This window comes from Triturus cristatus, chromosome 6, assembly GCF_964204655.1.
Source record: "Triturus cristatus chromosome 6, aTriCri1.1, whole genome shotgun sequence".
Classification (NCBI taxonomy): Eukaryota; Metazoa; Chordata; class Amphibia; order Caudata; family Salamandridae; genus Triturus; species Triturus cristatus.
Window position 1 is genome coordinate 1,459,436,647 of NC_140589.1, and position 23,255 is coordinate 1,459,459,901.

General features: G+C 45.3%; 1 protein-coding gene across 1 annotated transcript in view; it reads left to right on the plus strand.

The window, feature by feature from the left end:
* The first annotated feature begins 1,089 nt into the window (after window positions 1–1,089).
* Window positions 1,090–23,255, plus strand: part of RAB1A (RAB1A, member RAS oncogene family) — a 162,282-nt gene continuing 140,116 nt past the window's right edge. The window contains exon 1 of the mRNA XM_085612521.1: window positions 1,090–1,486. Within this exon, the coding sequence (XP_085468647.1) occupies window positions 1,464–1,486 (23 nt within the window). The 5' untranslated portion in view covers window positions 1,090–1,463. The remainder of the gene's footprint in view (window positions 1,487–23,255) is intronic.

A 23,255-nucleotide genomic window follows, 5' to 3' on the forward strand; every position in this document is an offset into this window, starting at 1 on the left:
TTATGAAATGGCTCCTCTCAGATCCCCTTCCTGTAACATTCATCTTACAAAGTGTCAGTGGGTTAGTAACTTAGCAATTCGGGGGGTTTGCAGCAGCTTGAATGTCTTTCCAAAGCTTGTTATTGTTTTAAAGGGTATAATTTCTGATAATTAGCTTTTTCGATCGACCTATGGGTAAACTGTCTCTGTCACTAAGAACTGCAGTCACGTGGTCTGTCTCCAGTTAGCGCCCTTCCATTTCTGGTGCTTTGGTGCAGTTTTTAAGACCTTAGAGTTTCTTGTTGCTCAAATGGGTATAATTTCTGATATTTATCGGTTTCCCTCATCGTCAGTACTTGATTTTGCTCTCGAGAGTGTCACTCATAGTCATTGAAATGGCACTCGTAATTACAGACATTATAAAAATGTCACACATAGCAATCTGAAACCTTGGCAGCTATGCTGATTCGAACCTCTGGGTCTATAGGTTTTCTTTGCTGCTCATCTGTTATTTTTATGTTGACTGTTTTCACATTCATCTTGCTCTCTAGGAAAACGTTGTGATGTCATTTTGCTGAATAAACTATATACTATAAACTATATGAAACTACAAAATTTGAAATAATGCATTCAAAATAAATAAAATGATATAAGTAAAAGATGGAAACAAATATACTTATTTTAAAGTAAACTGTGAGTAATTAAAAGATTATTTTGCTTTAGGACTTAATTGCCTTCCCTTTCTCCACTTTTCTTCAGCAGGAGTCCTCACTTGACATTCTCCTTCTTATACGGGGAGTGGAAGCTCCTCCCATCTCATAGCTTCCTTCTTGGTCTTACCCTAACTCCGCTATTACACAGTAACTAACACCCTTCCTCCCTTTACTCCTCTTTTTACCCTTCCATTCTCCGCTTCGCTGTTTTGCTTACCTAGTCACCTTTTTACTCTCATACAGAATTTCTCCCCCAACCCTTGCCCAGCACCTCCCCTTTCGCCCAGCAGCTCGGTGACTCGCCCGGCTGCCACGTTTCAGTGCTGACGTCACCCACCGCCTGCCCCGGCTAAGCCGTTCTAGAGGAAGCCGGGGCCAAGACAGCCCAGGCTGGCACTGGCCAATGGCAAGGGGAGCACAGGCAGGGACCGACGTCATCTCGTAAAATGTGGTGTCACGGGGCACTGCGGGATTAGTAGTTTATTGTGATAGCACACATTATTGGATCATCAGCAGTTTGTAAGGCTGTGGGACTACAATGCCCAGAGTGTAGTGGTAGCCGGCCTCCAGACTGCTCGGTAAAGCCCTGAGCTGCAGCAGTCACTATTTCCTGGTTCGGGCTGGTCGGCCATTTTGGGGTTTGAGAGGAGCGGGGCCGGTGGTGTTTTTTTTTTTCTTTTTGGGGGGGTTGAGGAAGCGAGTGTCAAGCGGCCCCGCACCAGCCTCAGACGGCGCTGAACTGTGCAGACGCGGAGGGGGGGACAGCGTGACATGTCCAGCATGAATCCTGAATAGTGAGTATTCAGTGAGGGTGGGGGCAGGATAGTTGGGGTCATTAAGGGTGCGTGAGGACGGTAGGGAACCGGGGAGAGGGACGCACACTTTGTAAAATTTCTACAAGTAGTGACTATCGGCCCTACCGGTGGGTAAGTTTGCCTCCAGGATCTGAGCTGACACCGACACCCCCTCCCCATTAACTACAAGAAAAGAAGCACCGGCAGGCCCTGTGCACCTGCCGAAGCTGGAAAGGGGGTGTTATTAATTTAACTGGAAAGATCGCGACACGTAAGTGCCTGTTTTAAGGTGCTTATCTGACACGTCATATTAACAGGACAAACGTATATCTTCAATCCAATACGTTGCAGGTGTACCCTCGCCAGCTAAACCATGTTGCCCATTTGTACAGTGTGAGTTTTCTTTCGGTGGGACAGGTTGATTTGTATCAACCCCCAGTAATGGAAATTTGCGTCCCATATTTGGGACCAGTCGCCTGCTTGTTGAAATACGTGTCATAAGCATGTATATGAACCCACTGGGCTTTCTCGCTGGTGGGTATTCATTCCCTTGGTGTCTCGAGCGATCGGTGTTCCTACCTTCTGTTCCCAAGTGGTGTCCCCGAACAAGCACTTAATAGACCACCTACCATCTCTAACGTTCTACTTATCAGCCAGCTCTTTTTACTATTTTGCTATTAGAACCTTCTTGAAGGTGAAATTACGCAATTAGCTTGTTGCCATTTGCTCATTATTGTTGGAGGTCTTGCCAGTATCGAGTCAAAGTTGTCATGTGCTAGCTGACTTCTCTCCCCCACGCACTCTTTCCGTGACCTGGAACGCAACACTGCTGTGATAGAGAGCTTGCTTTCCATCATGTTTATACCGAAACCAGAGCAATTATTTTGCTATAATTGTGGTTGACTTGGTGGCCTTTGGTGCTTTCGAAAGTAGTGAACTGGAAATGAAAACGGAAACGAACTCTTTGTAGCCGTTGTTTACAAACCTGAATAGTTGCAGAGAAGTGAAGATAGCAGAGATCTTGAAAAGTTGGGGAGCAGTCGCTCCCTTACACGTTAAAGATTCTGGCTACATCCTGTGTTCGACTAGTGTGCCCGATTCCAGTGTTATTCTTTAAGTTGTAATTAATCTCCCCTGTAAACTGTGTTGAGCGTTTACTGACGTACGTGTGATTTAGTGTGGCACTTTGTAGTAGATATAATTCGAGCTTTGTATGTGCTGAGTGGCGCTGTTGACTGCTGGGGGAAATGTCAACCGGCCATCGGAGGAGAGTCATGTGTCTGCCGGTCACATGTCTATTGCTAAATTCTTCTTGCCTGAGATTTTGCAATTCCGGACGCAGCCACTTGCACAGCATTATTGAATTAGTGTTGCAGATAAGTGCACGGTGCCGACTGACTGTCGGTGACAATCCTTCTTCTTATCTTGTATTCGAAACATCCCCATCCGTGTGTGTGCGGTATCTGTAGGGCTCATCAGTGTTAAAAACAGGGGCGTGATGGGTTTCTTCACTGGTTAAAGTGAAAGTTGTTGCTCCAAAGAGTGTTATGGTCGTACTTGGAAACGTGTTGGGAAGCTTTGTTTTCATGTCACAGCAATTGTACTGTAAATATGTTCTAATTTAAGACTAAATTATAAAAAGTAAATAAAAATAAGTTTATTTCCAAAAGGGTCCAAATCCGTAGCTGGATTCAGCTAACTCACAATTCAATCACAGGTGTAACCCAATTCACCTCTTTCCTAAAACTGACAGAAGCACGCCACAACCGTTTCATGAATGTGTCAACAAACCATACCCCCCCCCCCCCCCGAGAAAAGCATTTATAACTAACACGAAGAATCGTAAAGCATGTCACTCCCTTAACTGCTGATCTATCTAATGCCTTTGTACATAGGTGGTCTTCGGTTTATTATAGTACATCTCACATCCTAGTTCTGTCAGAATCCAATAGTATCCCCCTCCTCACCACCATTAATTCTTTCTTTCTCAGCACAAACTCAGTTTTCTTACCCATTTGCTGAACATTTCAGCAACTTGTCTCTCTGCACAGCATTATTAGAAAGCATACCATACAGTATTGCTTTGAAAATGGTTTTTCTTTGTCCGTAAATACATCATATTTCCTAACTGCCTTTTCACAAACAGGTGAGGTGCCAATCTAGAGTGAGGTTCCTTTGTTGAATGTTTTTGGTGATTTTATTCCTGATGAAGAGCGGTCCTGTTCATGTATCGCTTTGTGGGTGTTACAAAGCAGCTTGAATGTGGATCTTCTGGTAACCAATGCAGGGCATTCAGACGAGGGAGATGTGGGCTTGTGGCTTTATATGTTAGAATAGTCTGGCAGAAGACTTCTGAATCCGCTGTAGTCTTTTCATAGTTGTTAAAGATAATCTGTAGTAGAGGCTATTGGCGTAATTTAGTTTAGACAGAACAGGAGAGATAGTAGTCTGGACCTTGTGTGGAAATCCCAGGTGGTGGAAGATGTTGCAGAGTTTTTATAGTAACAAAGCTTGATCTTGCTAGTTTGTCCACTTGAGCTTTCATTGATAGCTTGGAGTCCATGGTAAATCTGAGGTTTCTGACTTCCTTTTATACTTTAGGCGGTGTTTCTCAGATCGTCGGGCCAGGTGGCGAGTGGGTCATAATTTTTCCAATCGCCACACGTGACAATCTTGTTTTGGAAGCATTCAATTTGAGATTGCTCCAGGTCATCCACTGAGCCAATGTCTTTGGAGCTTTCCAGTTTAAGGAGTATTTGTGTGTCATCTGCATATTTATAGCATGTGAGGTGAAATTAATTGATCGGTGCTGATGACTTCACGTAGATGTTAAAAAGCTTGGGTGAGATGATCGAGCATTGAGGGACCCCTGCTTTTGTGAAGTACGGTTTGGATGAGAAAGGGGAAGGTATGGATGACATTAGTTCTGTTTTGAAGGTAGGATGTGATCCAGTCTTGAGCAGTCCCTTGTATGTTGACTTCGTAGAGTCTTTGTATTGTTAGTGTGTCATGGTCAACTGTGTCAAAGGCAGCTGAAAGGTCCAAGAAGAAGTAGTGTAGCAACCCCATTGTGGTCAAGTGTGTTCTTAAGGTCATTCCACATGGCAATGAGGGCAGAATTTGTGCCTTTTTCTGGACGGAATCCTGTTTGTAAGTCTGAAAGTATGATGGAATTGTTGATGAATCTTCTTACCGATGTCTCAGCAGAAGTAGTTAAAAGAAATTTCTTGAAGGTTTGTGGTGGACATGGGCCAGAAGGGCTGCCAACAGGCCTGCTTGATTTGACCAGGTTCATAAATTCATTGTGTGATTATTTATTAGAAAGAATGGAGAGTCTGGGTTAGCATACTCCTTGGAGTGTTTTTATTGTGGAATAGTCGGTGCTGGTGCCTGCTTCTTTTTTAGAAAGCAGTCCAATATGCCTTCTTTGGTCATATGATTTGCAAATTCTTGAGTAATAGGATGAGCTCCCTTTAGGCAATTTGGCTTACGAAATTCAATGGGAATTTTATAGAATTCTTCATTTGCACACTTACCATTTTGAATTCTGTCTGAATAATATTTTTTCTTAGCTTTTTTGATTGCCGACTTGTATAATCTGTCAAGTGTCTGTAGGTGAAGTTTGTCTTGATTGGTGTTTGTTTTGAGCCAGGTACATTGCAGCTTTCTAATTAGCAGTTTTCCCTTTTAGCTCTGTTTTTCTCCAAGGTGCCTGATTTCTTTTGTTCTTTTTTGGTGATATTAGGATATCAAAAAAGTCTTGAAGCCACTCAAAGTTTTTGAATGACATTTATAGTGTCTAGATCTGTACTGGATGTTCGTTGTGTTTCTAAGTATTCAAAATTGAGTTTGTTCCAATGTCGATAGGTGGATGCATGTCAGGTGGTTTTAGGTGTGTTGCTTTGTGTTGGAAAGCAAGCAAATGGTGATCTGACCGTGTGACTGGAGTAATTGTTGAAAAGGTAACTAGTTCTGTATTTGCAAAATTGACACCTAGGATGTGTCCATTTATGTGTGTGGGTTTGTGGAGGATCTGATGTAGGTTCAGTGCTTCTAGGCCAGTGATTGTTTTTGGATGAGGCATATTGGGTTTGTCAAACCAAATGTTTAGGTCGCCCAGAATGCTTAGGGTGGTGTTTAGTGTTATAAGATTTGAAAGTGTGTCTGGGAATATTGCATTGCTAGGTGAAAGTCTGTGAAGGAGCAGGAAGTTACAGGAGGAAGATGGTGTAGGGTTGCATTTGGTGAAGATGGCCTCACAACCTTGTATGGAGACGTCGCCAGCTTTAGTGATATTTACTTTTTGCTTGATTACGACCGCTAGCCCCCTCCTCTTTTGCCTATACGATTTTGTGTAATAGTTTGATAGCCTAGAGGAATGGCTTCATACAACACTGGAGCCATGTCCTCTCCTAACCATGATTCAGTTATGAAGAGAAAGTCAGATTGTGTGTCGGTGAGAATGTTGTAGATGTGATGCTTGTTTCGAGTGATCAAGCATTTATTAGTAGGCAGTTTAGAGACACTGCTTTGGTTATGGTGTGACTTTGTTATGTAGAAGAGTGAGCAGTATTTTGTGGGCTTGTAGCAGATGTGTCCTTAGTTCTGGTATTAGCTGTATGAGGAAAGCAAGTGTAGTTCTGTATCGTGTTCCTCGTCCAACAAGCTAAAAAAGCATTTTGATGGGTCTGTGTGTGTAGGTGGTGTGGAGATGGGGGTTGAGAGAGTTGGGCAGCTGTTTTTTTTTTGTTGAGTAGCCTTGTGCAGTAGACATGAGGATACAAAAGTTGTGAAGTGTGGCATGTTGCTTATTTTGTTTGCGTCTGTTTAGGGTGGAAGGTGTATGAATTAGGGGTGGTGGTGCAGTATGTGGGTCATGTTGTAAGGTTCTATATTGTACAACAGATGAGAGGCAGTTAAGAGAGTTGCTGGGCTGCTGTATATGTGTTAGATGTGGCGGAAGAGAGAAAGCTTGGCAGTGGAATTGGTTTAGGGTGTGTATTTGTGTAGTCAGGAAGGTGGCAGTAGGCGTATGTTTCTAGTTTGGGGTAGAAAGTATTATTAGGTTTGTGTGTTGTGTTTAATGTTTGAGGTGTAGTGAGATGAGGTGATGTATTTGTTTTCTAAGAAGAATTTGTATGCCAGCTGGATTGCTCCTGTAATTAGGTTGTTCATTAGAACCATGGGTCTATTTTCCTGTTGGTAATAAGGTTTTATTTTAGTGTGTGATATGCAGTGCAGCATGGCAAATGTTGTCTTTTTGCCCACGCTAATTCTCCATTTTTAGGTCTAGCCTTGGCAGCGCATGCGCTGCTCTGCAGGGCATGCTGTATTCAGGTATCAACTTGGAAGCTCCGCCCATGTTTTCAATTGGCTACTGTTACTGTTGTTTCTAAATGGTTGCTTTTAATTCATGAATAGGCTTAGCAGTCCCTCCTTAGTGCTGCCTTGTCTGCATTTACACCCTTCCTTCCATAAGGACTCGACTTTTTACTTGAGTCGGTTTTATCTACAGTCTGTGGGCACTATTTTTGTTAATGATTTTTCTCTATTGTAGATAGGAAGTGCTTTACTGCAAGGGTGGCTGCTTTGCCTCCGCGTGCCGCTCTACGGTTTTAGTACGGCGACCACTTTTACATGTTTATTACCCATAGGGTGAACTTGACAGACAAATGCTTTAAAACATTTTTTTAATGTAAAAGCGCCTCATTCTGCGCTTTCACTTTAATGGCGGCTGCGCACCTTCCTTTACACAAGCTACATCGAAAGAAAGGGGCGTGGCTGCTGTTAAAGTGAAAGCACTGCATGGGGTCAACTTAACAAACAAATGCTTTTTAAAAAAAATATATATATATTTTGTAAAAGCTGCCCACACCGCACTTTCACTTTAATGGCAGCCAAGCAGTCTTCTTTAGACGTGGCTCATGTAAAGAAAGGGACGCGGCTGCCATTAAAGTGAAAGCATGGCACGGGGCGCTTTTACAAGCATTTGCAATGCTATAGGTCTCGCATTTCGGAGAGTTTAAGCTATTGACATTGTAAATGACTGCCTTTTATTTGTGTTGTTTTTTAAAACCATTTACAATGCCAATAGCTTAAACTCTCGCCAATCTGTGACCTATTGCATTTCGAATACTTGTTATTTCTGCTAGCAATCCCTTGCTACGAACAATCTTAGTTATAGTAGTGTCTCTTGCAAAAGATTCCATTTGACAGGTAATAGGCCATTATAACACATCGTCTGGTTACGTGAGTCAATTGACCAACTTACTCGCCTTTTGGTTCACTAATGCCATTTTTGTTAGGGCAGGGAAGGCAATGTTGCGAAGTTTAATGTTTGGGAACTATTATTTTTAATAAATGCTTTTCAATGCAGTGATCTGATTCACCAAGGCGAGACACTTCTGCTATACACTTTTTTGAATTTTGAAGTCTGCCATCTTTTTGCATGTTTGTTGCATAATGTCTTTAAAAACAAAGGTGTGCCCTTTTTATCACTTTTGGCTACTGAGTTTGCAGAGGTCACGTGTCCCCGATATCTTCGGCTGCTACGCATCACCAAGGTCCCGGGGGAGGGCGGCTGATGGGAGCGTTAGGGGCTCGGGATGGCGGAGGGAAGGACGTGGAGCACTGGGAGGGGGAGGGGCGGGGGAAGGGAAGGGGCCCTTTTTGTTTCTTTGGTTTGGGTTTTTTCTAGTTTTTTCTTTTCATTTGAGAGTTTCCTTGGGTGGAAGTTTCTACTCACCTTGCACATGCGGTTCGGACAACACTGTTACATGACTTTCGCTGAGGTGCTTCATTGCTGTGTTGGATGACTGTTAAATACATAACCTTGCTTGTAGCATGTGAATTATTTATAAAAATACTTAAACCATAAAAACAAAGGTGTTCAGCACACCTTTGCTTCGTTTCCTGTTCAGTTAACCTGTGGATAGATGCCCGTTTAAGGTCTTGCCAGGGCTAATCCAAGTAAATAGCTCATGGGGCCGCATGAAAGGTCACAAGGGCTGTATTTTGATTTTCCCTAACCTAAACCATCAGTTTATTGCAAAACCTTGTATATTATGGAATAGTAATGTTTTGGAAAATACATGTAGCCTTTCGTCCTCGTGCGCATCACACTCAGCCTATTACGGAGACCATTGTATAAAATTTTGAGTGTTTTTAAAAGTGGGAGTAGGGTACCTGAACAGCAAGTACATTTCTTAGCTTGTAGGGGATAATTTTTATGCGGTGCTTAATACTATACTTTCAAAGTGTTATTATTTACTGATCTCTGAATGATGCTTGAATTGGCCTTACTGGGGTTGGAATCTTGCCTTGCACCACCCAAGAGCAAGCGTTTAACTAACTGAGCTATTCTCACCAGTTAGTTTATTACGTGTGTGTATGTATGTATATATATGTGTGTATATGTGTGTGTATGTGTATATATGTGTGTGTATATGTATATATGTATGAGTGTGTGTATATATATATATATATATATATATATATATATATGTGTGTGTTTATGTAGATATAGATAATATATATATATATATATATATATATGTGTTTTCTTTATTTATGAGAACTCACCAGGTGCCGATTTCAGAGTAGAATTGCTGTTGAACTTGGCCAAACATACTCACAGGTTTGGTTTTGATGTATTGCTGAGGCCAACACAGCTTGTGTTAAGCATTTGAGCTCTGTTTATTTAGGCTAATGTTTGGGCCAGCATGCATCAATTTTAATCCCGGCTTGTCCACTTGACATCTGTGGCCACGAGCTTCTTATCTCCTGTGCCTCAGTTCCCATAATTGTACAGTCTAGAAAAACCTTCCTTCCCCACTGCTTCTTTACTGAGGGTATTATTGAAACCCCTAGCATTGTCAAACAATGCGTTTATTTAAGAGAACTTGAATTTGCTCCAGTGTTCTTACTCCGAAAAGTAACTTTTTGCACCTTGTGAAAGAATAACTTGAAATCTATCTTTTTGCAAAGTATTTTCCTAATTGTATCTCATTTCTTAAAGTGGATAAGGTGATGTGCACACAGAATGGTATAAACATTTTTACTGAGGGTGTGTTTTGCTGTTTTGAGCTACTTTAAATTTGTTCCATGCTGAAGAACAAGATTCCACATTTTCGTATTTGAAGTAGCTTTTTTTGGTCTCCCCACAGTTAACTAATCCATTCTCTTTATTCTATTCTGTGTAGAGTCGATGGGGTTTGCCAATTCTTTGTGTCTGTTTTGGAAAATAGCGAGTTCCCAAACTTCTAATAGTCTACTATAAAGAAGATAAATCCTCAAAGTAACAGAACGTTTGTTCACTTGCTGTTGAATAATTCATTTCATCATATTTATGGTGAAAGGCTCCAGGCTCCAATCTTAGTACTGACCCTTCATACATTTGCAACAACGTTGTTAAGCACTGTCCCAAAGCATCTGATGTCTTACTGACTTTTTAAAAGAAAATATTTTTGCCACTGCCGTAACTGTTGGAAAAGACTGAAGTTGTGGTCTCAGAGGGTAACTTATTGCTTAATGCAAGGAGTACACTAGTCCTTTTGTGTAATATATAGGTACCATATACTTCTCAGTGGTCTTTAGGCCTGGAAGCAAAGAGTTCCACAACCATGAAGACTGGATTAGGATGAGGGGGAATGTGGCGGCGGGAGGAGACCTTGGAAGTGGGATTTGGGCGGGATAGTACATTGGGGCATGGTGATGGAGTTGGGAGCATAGTCCTATATAGGCTTTTGATGCATTTGTAACTGAGAGGTTAGCAAAACAAGGTGTTGCTTGAAGAACAGGGGTTTGATTTCTTCTGAAGCAGACAAGGTATTGTTCCTGGTGGACTCGTGGAATGGACTTCCACACTCTTGGATCATAGTAGGTCTTTTATGTTCAATCTTTTGATGTTGTACTCCTCCTCTTGTGAATTAATTTCACTGCCGTGATTATAGTCACAAAAGAAGTATAGATGCCCCTGTTTCCTGTCCTGTAAACTGTGCAGCAGATTATGTTGATGACATGGGCGGCAGTCAGAACCAGTAGTGTTCTTGGAGGTTAGATGAAGTAGGCCACTGTGTAAAGGAGAGAAAAAATCTTCGTAGGTGGCATGTTTTCTTTGGGGGTCTATCTAATAAAGCATTGCCACCATCAAGGTGAGATGAGTCAATTGCTCTGATGGTTTTGAATGTTCTGATGTTTTTCTTCTGGAGTGAATAGCTTTGCACTGCGAAGCAGGGGCAAAGGATGCCTTGCAGTCTTGACCTTGTGTGAATGAGGACCCTGAAACTGGGGTAATTCATGTAGAGGCTAATGAAATTGAAACTCTTGATTGGTTGTGATGAGAGGACCTCTTCATCTTATGAGTATGTTCCATTCCTGAGCACAGTGAAGATGTTTGCTGTTGATTGGACCAAGGTGTGTTCTGCTTTTAGCTTGAGACCGGCGTGGCACATTCTGGGTTGAATGATAGTTAGGCACATCTACAGGTGAGAAATATTGCAACAGTCTGTCTGCTAGAAATGATGTTCAGCTCAGTTGATAGCAGACAATGTACAGGTTTAAAATTACTGCATAGAGAATGAAACCTTGAGGGTTGTTGCATAGGAGGACCTCCATTTTGGTCAACTAAGCTTTCAGTCAAGCGCAACTCAAACCGTACAGGATGATGCTGTTGCAGTCCATTTAGAGATCATACAGGCTTCACCTAGTCTGTGCTCTGAAGAGTTTCATCAGGTACTTGGATGTTTGCTTGCTCTATGCTACAGAGTGATCTGATCCCTGACTGGTAACATTGCAAGAGGACAATGCTTGCTTTGGTTCTAGCTTGTGATCTTACCATAAACGTTAGTTGTGTAATTGGGTGGTAGGTTTGGGGGTGGACGGGTGTAGAGATTCCCGATCCAGCTGCTGGAGAAGAAGCTGGATCTGCTTGGGCGTGACCTTTCAGAACATATTTTTATTCTATTACCTTCTTGGGTTCTTGTACTAGCAAGTTTCCTGCTGATGTAGCAGAGTTGATTCAGAATGGTGCGGTCGCTTGCAGCTGCAGACATATTACTGCTTTTTCCTGCTGTATAATGTACCTAGAGAATGGGCGGTCTTTAGACCTACAAAGTGTTCAAATTGGTGGTACGAGTACGATATGGTGTGTGATGTTTATGGGGTTAAGATTTTCATGTTGACAATCTCACAGTGGCTAAACCCCCTTCTCCACAGTGGCTGTTTATCAGCACACATTTGAATTGGGGCTGAATTAGATAACATAAATTGGAGATACAGTAAATGGGAGTCTCCCTCTAATCACCAAGGTTAAAATCTATAATCCTGTCCAGAATTTCAGCCTGTGCTTACAATAAGTTCATTAAATAACATTCATCTAATAATTTCTGTGGTTTGTGAAGTGGTATGTCTTCCATTGAGATTCGAAACTTCTTTGGATATTTCTACTATTTCACATAATGTTAGAGTGAAGCCCTGACAGAATGTTCAAAGTTAAGGTTGTTTGAATGCAGTCTGCACAAATGCATAAATGATTTCTTGGAAGCCGGAGATTATGTGGTCAAAGTCTGCACAACTCCTTGTAACTGAAGCATAGGTTACATGTTTGTCAGATAGCACTCTGTAACCGTGGGCTTATGGTACTCTACAGCCCAAATGTGTTATCTGCTTTGTGTATGTGGCAGTAGCTTATTTTTAGTGTTTCTATTTTCCTCTAGCTCATGTGACACCAAACCGGAAAAGGTTGTCTGATGCCATTGGCAAATTAGTAAAGTGAACAAGTCCCTACATGAGTTAGTACACAGAAGTGCAAGGTTGATCGAATGAATGAAAACAAATACATTTAAAAAAATAAACTGTTCCTATGGAACACCGTGCAGCCACGCCTTTAGTCGAACACAGATGGTCTCTCTGTATTTCTCTCTTCTGTTCCTTGTGACTGTGAACTGTAGCATGTCACTTGAAATAGTTGCACATCAGTAGTGGCTGAGTTGAACCACAATTCGATTAAAGTAGTGAGATACAAACTCCCTACTCTGTTCAGTACTTGGCATAGACCTGTCATCATCGACTATCCTTAAAAACAGATATATAATTTTCTAGAACCAATCTGTTTTTTGGTAAGGAGTCAAAATGCGAAAACACAGCCTCCTGCCTACATCCACAGGCCGGCAAAGCGCACCTTAGCAGCAAAACACAGCTTTTATGCCAACAACGCTGAGGCCGGCAACGTTATGTCAGGAATGGCTCTTTATTTTGTTCGGCGACTTCTTACTTTTCAGAGTAAACAAACACATTAATAATGAAAAGGATAACAATCAAAGGGAAAGACAACAAAGAAAACATACCCAAACATAAGCCCCCCTTATCCCACCCCACCCACTTCCGCACCAGTTGACTTCAGCAATTCAGCTCCAAGACCCACGAACAGTAGGGTTTGTGGCATGACCCTCTCAGGTGGTGTTCAGAGGTGTGGCAACATGAGCATCCTGTGGTAGTAGTTTAAGAATTTGCAGATATTTAGGGCAGGTGATTTCTCTCATATCTTTGGGCAGCAACCGCAGAAATGGAGCCCAAAATTCGACTTAGACTCCCCCCCCCCCCCCCCCCCCCCTCTCCCTTCCCATCCACTACCAGGGACAGGCGCTTCATAGCCAAAACATGCCACAGGCGATGCAACCAAGTCGTGAACTCTGGTATGGCCTTTGTTCCCCACTGAGCTTAGATAACTTGCCTTGCAGCTAACAAAGCTAGCGCCTTTTGCCTGCCTCTCAGAGATCGTAATGGGAAGATCCGTGAATGGGACAGCCCAAGGAGGGTGTACTCTGGAGACCGGGGTAAGGCGGCATCCAACGCCTCGTCAATGTTGTTAAGGACCTCAGTCCAGTAGCGCTGGAGTTTGAAATAGTGCCATAACAAGTGAGATAGGGTGCCAGACATCCCACACCCCCTCCAGCATAACTCAGATTTGCTTTTGTCCCAGCTGTGTATTCGCATTGGGGTATAGTACCAGTAGGAGAAGACTTTTAAATGCGGATTCTACCCCCGCAGTGTGGTGTGTTCTGTAGAGTATATTCTCCCATTCTTTATCAGAAAGTGGCCTGGCCAGCTCAGTCTCCCAACGGGTTTGGGCCTTTGTGTGCTGCTCAGCAGGTCGCGCAATAAGCATAGCGTACAGTTCAGAGATAAGGCGACGGTCATCTTGTTTGCGGAGCAGCCATTTTTCAAATGAGGTAAGAAGTCGGGACATTCTATTGTAATTAGGGGGCATGGTGACCCAGTGATATAGTTGGCGATATGCATATTCATCAGTCGCTAGGAGATCGTAGTCTCGCCGAAGCTGAGCAAACTGGGCCAGACCCTCAGTGTCGAAGAGAGATCACACTCTCTTGCATCCTTCCTCTCTCCATCGTTGGAACACCACTGAGGCCTGCCCTGGGGGAAAGTCCGGGTTCTCTACAATGGAAGTCATAGGCTGGGAAAAGGTCGTCTAGCCCTTTTTAATGGCCACTAGATCCCAAACCTTCAGTGTCAGGGAAGTCACTGGTGAGGAGTATAGCCCCCAGGCCCTGTACTTGCGTGGCAACCAGAGCTCCCGCCATATGTTAATTCCAGCTACCGCCTGATCTATAAAGTTCCAGTGCTAACCCAACAAGGGTCTGTTTCATTCCACAATGTAGCAAAGGCCAGACGCTTGGTAGTATCCGCTAATCAAAAGAAGACCCCCCTCCCCCTTCTCCTTGTTCGGACGGACCATTTGAGTTAACGAGAGGCGCAGTTTCTTCCCTCCCCATACAAATGTAATGATAAGGGTCTGCAATTGGGCCAACGCCCTTGGCGGAGGCGCCGTAGGCATCGTCTGAAATACATAAAGGATACAAGGGAGGACTGCCATTTTGACCGCCGCAACCCTCCCAAACCAAGCCAATCACAGTTGTGCCCACGCATTCAGCGCTTTGGCCATGCGTTCTAACAGTCTCATAGTTTAGAGCTACTGTCCAGGCGATGGTTGGCGCAAGGCGTATGCCAAGGTATGTTATGTCTTGCTGGGTCGACCGGAACGAGAATTGTTGCTGCAGGCCGACCACCATAGTTGGTGGGATCGATAGGTTCAGGATGTTTGATTTGGTCAGGTTGACTTTGAACCCAGATGCTTCCCCAAATGTGAACAGTTCCTCAAGAACAGCCTGCAAGGTTGTTTGAGGATTGGTGAGGGATAGAATCACAACATCAGCATATAGACTGATCTTGTGAACGTCGGCCCCGAATTTCAGGCCTTCGATGCACGGGTCTGCCCTTATACGCTGGGCCAGTGGCTCCATGTAGAGCGTGAATAAAAGGGGGGGGACAGAGGACATCCTTGCTGTGACCCCCGCGATATTGGGAAAGTAGCTGATCTAGTGCCATTTACCCTCACGAAAGCCCTTGGCGCGCTATAGATGCATTTGATCCACTTTATGTAGTTCTCCCAAAAGCCGTGCAGAGTATCCAACAGGTAAGCCCAGCTTACTCTGTCAAATGCCTTTTCGGCGTCCATGGATAGGAAGCAAACCTGTCTACCCGATCTCTGTATGCTGTCCATGAGGTGAAAGAGGCGCTTCGTATTGTCCCTGCCTTGTCTGGTAGGGATAAAACCCGCTTGGTCGGGGTCGATTAAGTCTGCTATTAGGGAATTCAATCGCGCCGCAAGATTACTGGCGAAGATCTTTGTGCCTAGATTTAGTAGATATGGGCCGGTAGGACCCACAGTCTCTTGGATCTTTGGAGGACTTCAAAATAACGGAAATAGCTGCCTCCGACATGGAAGGTGTTACCGCCCCGTCTCCATAAAGGAGTTAAACAGTTTAGTTAAAAAAAGGAGCCAGCTCACAACAGAAGGATTTTAAAAGAGGGCTGAAAAGCCGCCAGGGCCCGGCGATTTGCCGAGTTTCGATCGGGATATAGCTGTGATCACTTCCTCCACCTGAATGGCAGAATCAAGCAGTTCCGCCATCGTTTTAGGGAGAGGAGAAATCGCACAGGTGTCCAAATATAAGAGGGTCCCTTGTCGGTGGGTCCTGTCCAGTGGGTCCTGTCCAGTGTATAAGGTGCAATGGAAGGAGCGGAAGACTTCCACTACGTGTGTCTGCGCTCTGTACCTCCCCAGACTGGTCTCTAGTCTCCTGGATCATAGCTGCCTGTGTTTTAGCCCGCAGCCTCTGGGCCAGGAGCCTGTCACACTTATCACTGCTAAGATAGAATTTGTGGCAGATCGAGGTCCAGATGCTTAAGACGCCTGCATTTCTCTAGCTCCCTCCACACCCTGGGTGCCCCAGTTCTTTTATGAATGGACTCTAGTTCCGCTACCCCTTTCTGTAGTTCGCTGCACTTCTGTTTCCGTAATTTGTTTTCGGCTGCAGAAATGGCGCTGAATTTACCCCCGATTACCAACTTCAAAGCTACCCAAACCGCCGACATCGACGCTGAGCCCATGTCATTAAGCTGCAAATAGTCAACTAATTTTTGTTTGAGGTTCACTGTTTCGGAGGAATGCAGGAGGCTCTCCTGCAAACGCCAATCAGGGGGCACCACATGGTAGGGCTGGGCAGGGACATGTACATCGATGAGTGCATGTTCTGATAAGGACCTGGGTTCGATAGTAGCGCTGTGCCGCTGACTCGCTAAGGGAGTAGAAGCCGAAAATGGTCAAGTCGCGCATACGTTTTGTGGGCCGCTGAGTAGTAAGTGTAGTCCTTCATCCCGGGGTGTTGGGCGTGCCAAACGTCATGCAGGCCAATGTCCTTAAGCCACTCCCTGCCCCGTGAGGAGAATGTCCCAGCCTGATTGGACCTTTGCCTTTATCTGTCTAAATCATCGTCCATCACTAAGTTAAAGTCCCCCCTACTAGTATCGCTGTGTCTTGTGTCGTGAGCACCTCTGTGAGGGCAGTAATGATAAAGGATTCCTGTTGTGTGTTGGGAGCATAGAGTGAGGCCAGTGTAATGTGTGAGCCACCCCACTGCACCCTCACTGCCAGCAAACGCCCCTTAATTTCCGCCACAGTTGGTATGACTTTACCCAGGAAGTGTGCTCTGATTAAGATCGCTACCCCATTTTTCTTGGACGGGTCTGTAAACCAGAATTGTTGCGGGAAGCGTCTAGTGCGTATGCGGTGAGTGTCCTTAGAAAGAAGGACACTCACCGTAGAGCAGACCTATATCGCCCCCAGAATTTTCCAGCAAGCAAAGGATGGCTGATATTGTCACTGGGTTGTTTAGACCCCACACATTAAGGCTAACTATCTTGAGAAGTTTCCCCATCGGGAGTGTGTATATATGCAACAATCCGCTCTGCCTGCATCCCGCTATCTTGGCCCGCATTGCTCCAGAGGCCCCTATGCCTCAGCGAGGAGACATGGAAGGAGGACTGACTGGTGCAAAAACCCCAAAAAGTAACACCCACAACCTGAAGTGGCATCAAAAAGAAAACCTGTCTCAAAACAACTACTGAGAACAAGGAAAGACAAAAGTTTGTAGAGGGGTGGATAACAGGTAAGTCATGGCTCTCTCAGCAACAGGTGGGGTGGAGTGCGTGATCCGTCCCAGACCTCTAGCAAGTGTCTGAGACATCCGCCCGTGTGTCCCCCGGCAGCCTGCTACATCACCCCATCCGGCGTAATTCAGTTGCGCAGTTCATGGGATAGCTGGGCGCTCTCAAAGCTGCGACAGGGAGGAGAGCACCGCCTCTTGCTCCTTGGCTATCCTTGCCGGGTCAGGCTTCAGTTTGTAGGCCATTTTGCCAACCAGCTGCCATCGTGTCGATCGTCCAGGCTTATCAATTGATCGTGGGGAGGGCCGCTGCTACCCCCTCGTGCGTTCCCAGAAAAGCCCGCAGAACTAGCTCCACCCCAAAGTGGAACCCGTGCCGAGGGTTCAAGTCTAAAGCGAGGCTGTTCTTGTGCACCAGCCCCACTTGGCGAGGTACATCCTCCTTACCGGTTTACAGGCTCCGCCAGGGAAGTCCTATCCTAGGGTAGCTGCGGCCTCTGGGCCAGGGTCCACGCACCACACCACCCAGGTGCCTTGTTGACGATTGCAGGCTCCTGCCGATCCAGTCTTGGCAGGCCCAAAGGAGACCGCCCGGCATTACTAAGTCGCGCTGCCGGGCATCACCTTCTTATGGGCAGAAGGCTGCTGTCTACCCTGCTTCTCAAGTCTTGTACTGTTGTCTAGGCCCTTCCTCGCCTCCCCAGGACCAGCCAATGCAGCACTGGGTCTCAGCGCTCAGAATACACAATGCACCAATCCTCCCAAATCGCTTTGGGGCCCACCCCGTCTCCCGGGTATCCGCTGGACCCGATGTGAGTCCCCTCGGCTGTACAGCGCAGATGAATGGCCACTGCGGCTGATGACATTCACATAGGGCGTTGCGCTGCGGGCCGGGGCAGCCCCTGGAGCTCACCTGCAATCCAAGGCAACCCCGGGTCTCGACACCAAGGATGACCAGCACACCGCTCCTCCTCTGATCTCGTCTGGGCCCACCCCGTCTCCCGTGGTTCCGCAAAGCCTGAGGTGAGGCCCCCCGATTGGCCGGCATATACAAGTGGCCTCTGCCGCAACACGGACCAGGGGCAGCCCCTGACTCTCACCACAGTCCACGACCGTCTCCCAGCATTGCTGGTATGGTCAGAAATGGGGCCTCCCCACAATTTCAGTTCCCGCGCCACTCTTCTCTCTGGCCTCCACTATGCAGCCAACGCACACTTGCCATAGGCCAGGGCCGGCACTGTGCCTCAGGACTCTAATAGCTCTCTGTGTTCCTCCCCAGAGGGCGCCCTCAACTTGGCAGCTCTATGCTCCTCCACAGCCGGGGCACTCCGCCCGGGAGCTCTGCCTGGCCGCGGGCCCTCCTGCACCTCCTGCCTCGAGTCCGCTCCAGCCTTCGAGTCCGACTTCAGCAGGGATCAGATGCGTCGCTGGAAACTCGGCAAACGGGTATGTTGCCGCCCGGTTCGTTTACAGTACCCTGAAGAACCGGGAATGGGCTCTAATACAAGGCAACAGAGTGGTGGCCCCAGAGAGACACAAGCCTGCGTCCTAACTGTCTGCAATCTTGGCCATGCCCCCAGATATATAATTTTTGGCACAATTAGTAAACCACCTAGAAAACTGTTATTCAGATGCTGCCACCAGCTTTCCACTTGTGCCTAAAAGCAAACCTCATCACATGAAAGGGAACTGCTCCATTATCTTCATATCTCTTCAGATGAGCTCTTTCTAGTCTTTCAGGAGTTGGTAGTGACTAAAGCACTAAACCCTTCATAACAATTAGAATAATCCCCTCTGCTGGCATCTGCAATGCCAAGGGGTTTATACTTTGTCAACGTGTCCTTGCTTCCAACTTCACAGAGCTGGCAAAAGCATCTTCCTCCGAACAGGCTATCAACGTCCCTCTACTGAATACCCCAAAAAAAGATGATGGCTCGCCCAATACTGGTCCATCCTGGGATAATCTAATTTAGCATAGGTTCTGGATCCAGTAGTTACACTCCAACCAAATTTCCATTAGGAGTAAATTGTCCAGTTTGTATCCTGTCGTTTTTGTCATATGGAAATAGTAATCACAAATAGACGTGAACCAATCTCACAAATTACCTGACTAGCAGTACACCCCAGACCAGCACCAAGTTGGTCTTTGTTTTAATGTTTGATATTTGGGTTCTTTCTCTGCTTCTAAACCACCAACTTGCTCTGAACCTTGTGATGGAATCCAATTGGGCGTGTGCAGCAGCAGAAACTTGGATATCCTTGTTAATGGGTTACGTATTTTAGAAAGCACAATAGTTTGCATTTAGTACCAGTTTCAATGTTGAGTGCTGAGAGATCATGCCCCTTGGATGTTTTGCCTTGTATCACTGTCAAAACACACACTGCTTTATTTCCAGGCAATGTTTCAAAGCCACAGTACAACTCCCAGCGTGCTCATCCAGATTTTTTTCACACTTTAATAAAGTACCCTAAAGTCTAAACTTATTTTCCTAAAACTCTTTCCACCAAAACAGACACTCCCGGCCCGAGACTCTCTAATCTTTTGGCTAAAATCTCTCTATGTTCAAGTGTAAAAGCTATGAAATTCTCTTTTTGCCTGATTCCAGAAGTTTCCCCTAGCATTCCCGCTTTGAGTCTCAATTTGTTCAATCACATTGGGGGAGCAGAGGAATGACATGGTTCAAAGCATGTGTACCATATTCCAATTTATAGGGCTCTCAACAATTGGTGATTACTGAACTGGTGGAGCTGTTCCACTCCTCTCTAACATTTATTAATGCCAGTGTCAGAACACTTGCTGGAATTGACCTGCCACTTAAAGTATTTCCCGGAGAGTAGAAAACATCAGTGGTAGCAGCTGAAATAATTTTTGTCATTTGGAACTAGGGGTTCCTATTAGAAAGGATGAACTGGAGTTTTGTGTTCGAAGTCATAAGATGTAGCAATGTGGTTCATACATTTGTAGAATTCAGTGAAGAGCCTGGTGTGTTGGTGGGTCAGAGGACGGCAGTTGAGTGACTGGACCGGTAGGGTCAAGGATGTAGAAATTGGTGTTCTGGTTCTGGCAGGGTAGTTTCATGAGCTGATGTTCCTGTGCGCCAACTTCAGAATCCATAATTTGACCCGACCAAAGCTGGTTATCTCATCTGGGCTTTCTCTACAAAGAAGACCTCCAAACAGGTCAAAAGAATGTGTATTCTGAGAGAGGCAGTGTAGACTTGTTAAAGACATCAAAGCTATGGTATTGGGTAAGTGACGTGTTTTAATTCAAGGAAGGATAAACGTGTATATAAGCAAATCTGCAGGGAGAGCTACTAAACCGGAAAACTGGTTTAGGTCAGTCCAGTCCAGCTCAGTCAGTGGATGAATGTAAATTCCATAAATTCATTCATATTGGCTAAATGATCCTTCTAAAAAAAATCTACACAAAGGATGTCTGATCCTTGCAGGCAGCATGGAGGTGTACTTTCATTTTGTGCTGCAATGACCCTGTCCTCGTGGAGGTACCCATCAAGCCAGCATGTGTACATCCACCCACGTAACTCACTAACACTAGATGTGACATGCAAATGTTTTTCTTATTTTACCTGGATGTTTGATGTGCCAACTTGACACAAGTTAAGCTTTACAAGAGTGCAATAGTGTGATCATTGGTTGCCGGAAATCCTGGGTGCCCCCTCCCTTGCCTAAATCATCTATAAAAAAACTTGGGTATTTAGTTGGACGATTCCCTTAGTGAGAACTCCTGCTGGCACCTGTTTTGGTCTTCTGAGAGGACTTAAACCCATTATGGGTTTCTTCCCACCTCACATTCCACATTTGATTGTTCAATCTCTTATCCTGTTGCGCCTGGACTACTGCAACATCCTGTATCCAGGTGGCAAGATATCAATCTTTAGGAGTCTGCAGTCGGTCCAATACGCTTCGGCCAGATTAATGTTCTCCGGCCAGAAGTTTTGTCCACCCTCTGGACTCTTTCAGAAGCTCCACTGGCTGCCGATTTTGAAGTGCATTCAATTTCAAGTCCATAGTACTGCACACAAGATAATGAATTCTTCTGGTGCCCCTATCCTTTCTGATCTTATGCAACCCTATCTTCCTAACAGAGCGGCCACTCAGCAGAGTTAAACCTGGTAGTGATCCCTTTGTTTAAAAGGAAAAGATCAGGAAGTTGCTCCTTTCGGGTTTAATTTGGCCCCGGCCCTTTGGAACACTTTGTCCCTTGAACTATGGAACACAGTCATCTTTGCTTCAGTAAAAACACTTTAGGCCTGGCTCTTTGCCAGCTAGGCTTTTTTGTGCCCCCCCTCCCCGTCTCTCTCTTGTGTAATGTATTTCAGTAGCTGTGGGCAGAGCTGTGAAGCCCAGCTGCTGGGGCAGCCATGTGCTCTATAAATTATATTAACATAACATGGTGTCATATTGCATTAAAGCATCAGGGTGCTTACAAATACCATAACTGGACATCAGAAAATAAAATATTAACGCATGATAACACTGAACTCTGTACATTTAAAAGGCAGCACTCCACCCCTATCCAGGGCAAGTTTGTCCCGTCCACTAAAGCTCCTCAAAATGATTTGAATCGCATTACATTGTGAGCAATTACCTGAATTACAGAGCTACTTGTTAAAATTGCTGCCTTACTTGCGGAAGGAAGAGCACAACTGAGGGTAGGTGGACTCCCTCTCAGTACCATAACCAGCATTATGCAATCCAGTAGGTTTAGTCTTGCCAGCTGGTGCGATGGGCATATTCTTTTAAGCCAGCCAGTGCCACAGAATAAAGGGGGGGGGGGGGGGGGGCACGCCACCATCCGATGATTGCCATAAATGTTCTAACTCTAAAATGCCATGACCGTCGCATATAGTTAGAACAGTGGTGGTGGGCGTACTCAGAACCGATAAACCGATATAGAAAACCTTTTTAGGTCTCGCCTAACATGGCTGTGCACATGTGGTCGGCGACATTTATTGTCGATGAGTTTCAGTAGAGGGCTTGAAGTCCCGACCCTCATTCCCATTGGCCGGCATCACCGTTTATGCTAAACGGTGGCCTGCCATTGGAAATTAGGGTTTTCTGTAGACGCCCTTTGGCCTGCAAGTCAGACTGGCTCGCCTGCTCTGCGTCTGTCGCAAAGCACTTAATTATCTTTATGGGGCTATGTGTTTCTCATGGCCCCATAAAGACAAGAGATCGAAGCTTGTTTTTTTTTATTTTTTTATCTCCTCCTCAGTGCACACAAAGCCTGGGAACAGCACGTCCCGGCCCCCGAGTCCCCCGGTCACCTTGTTCATGTGACCAGTGCCTCCCAGCAACACACAGACCTCTCCCGTCCAGGCTCCACGCGCAGCTAGTAATCATTTTTTTCATCTCCTCGGTGCACACAAAGCCTCGCTGTTTGCTCTTTTGAATTTGTTAATGAACCTGTATACACAGTCGTAGCAGTGCTTGTTTTGAGAGGCGGGAATGCAAGGGAGTTCGCTTCTCTTGGTGAGTGAGGCGCGTCGAAAGAGGTGGGTGTTTCAACGGGGGCTGCAAGAGGCACTTTATTTTGGGAAGGTCGGTGTGGTATTCTCACTCCCTCTTTTCTTGGACGAATCAGGCATTTTGTTCTTAGGAGAGGTAATGGGGTCTCGCATTTCCTTGAGGCGTTGCATTTTGCATTTGATACCGGATTCCTGTTCGTGGGACACTGGAGTTTTTCGCCTTTACGTTCTTAGGCTTGCAGGAACAGAGCATTTGTTTGAGAGAATGGTATGATATCCCACTTTTCCTAAAAATATCGATCCCCAAGGAGGTTAGTGTTCTTTCCTATGGACAGTAGGATGTCGAGCCCCTCCTCCTCCTGTTTTCTACCAAAGAGAGCACTGCACCAGGAAACCGTTGGGACGAGACAGTTCTTTCTCTCCGAGCGATGGTACAAAAGCTTATCACAATATGGGAAAATATGTTGTCTGTTATTACCCTGGTGTACATTACCCACTTCTATTTAAGTATATAGTGGCACAGGAAATACACTTTAACCAAAACTTCAGTACTATACAACAGTGAAAGAGGGCCCATATATATTATCTGTAACGCTCTGATCCTCATGTTAAGCGCTCTGATACCTCCGGGTCTATCCAGCGCTGTATAAAACTTCACAATACCGGGCGCCATACTGGTGGTGGAGGCGTGCAGCACATGCGCGGACTGGGTATTTTAGCCAGCCACTTGAACGCGCAGCGGCGACGTGCAGTGGT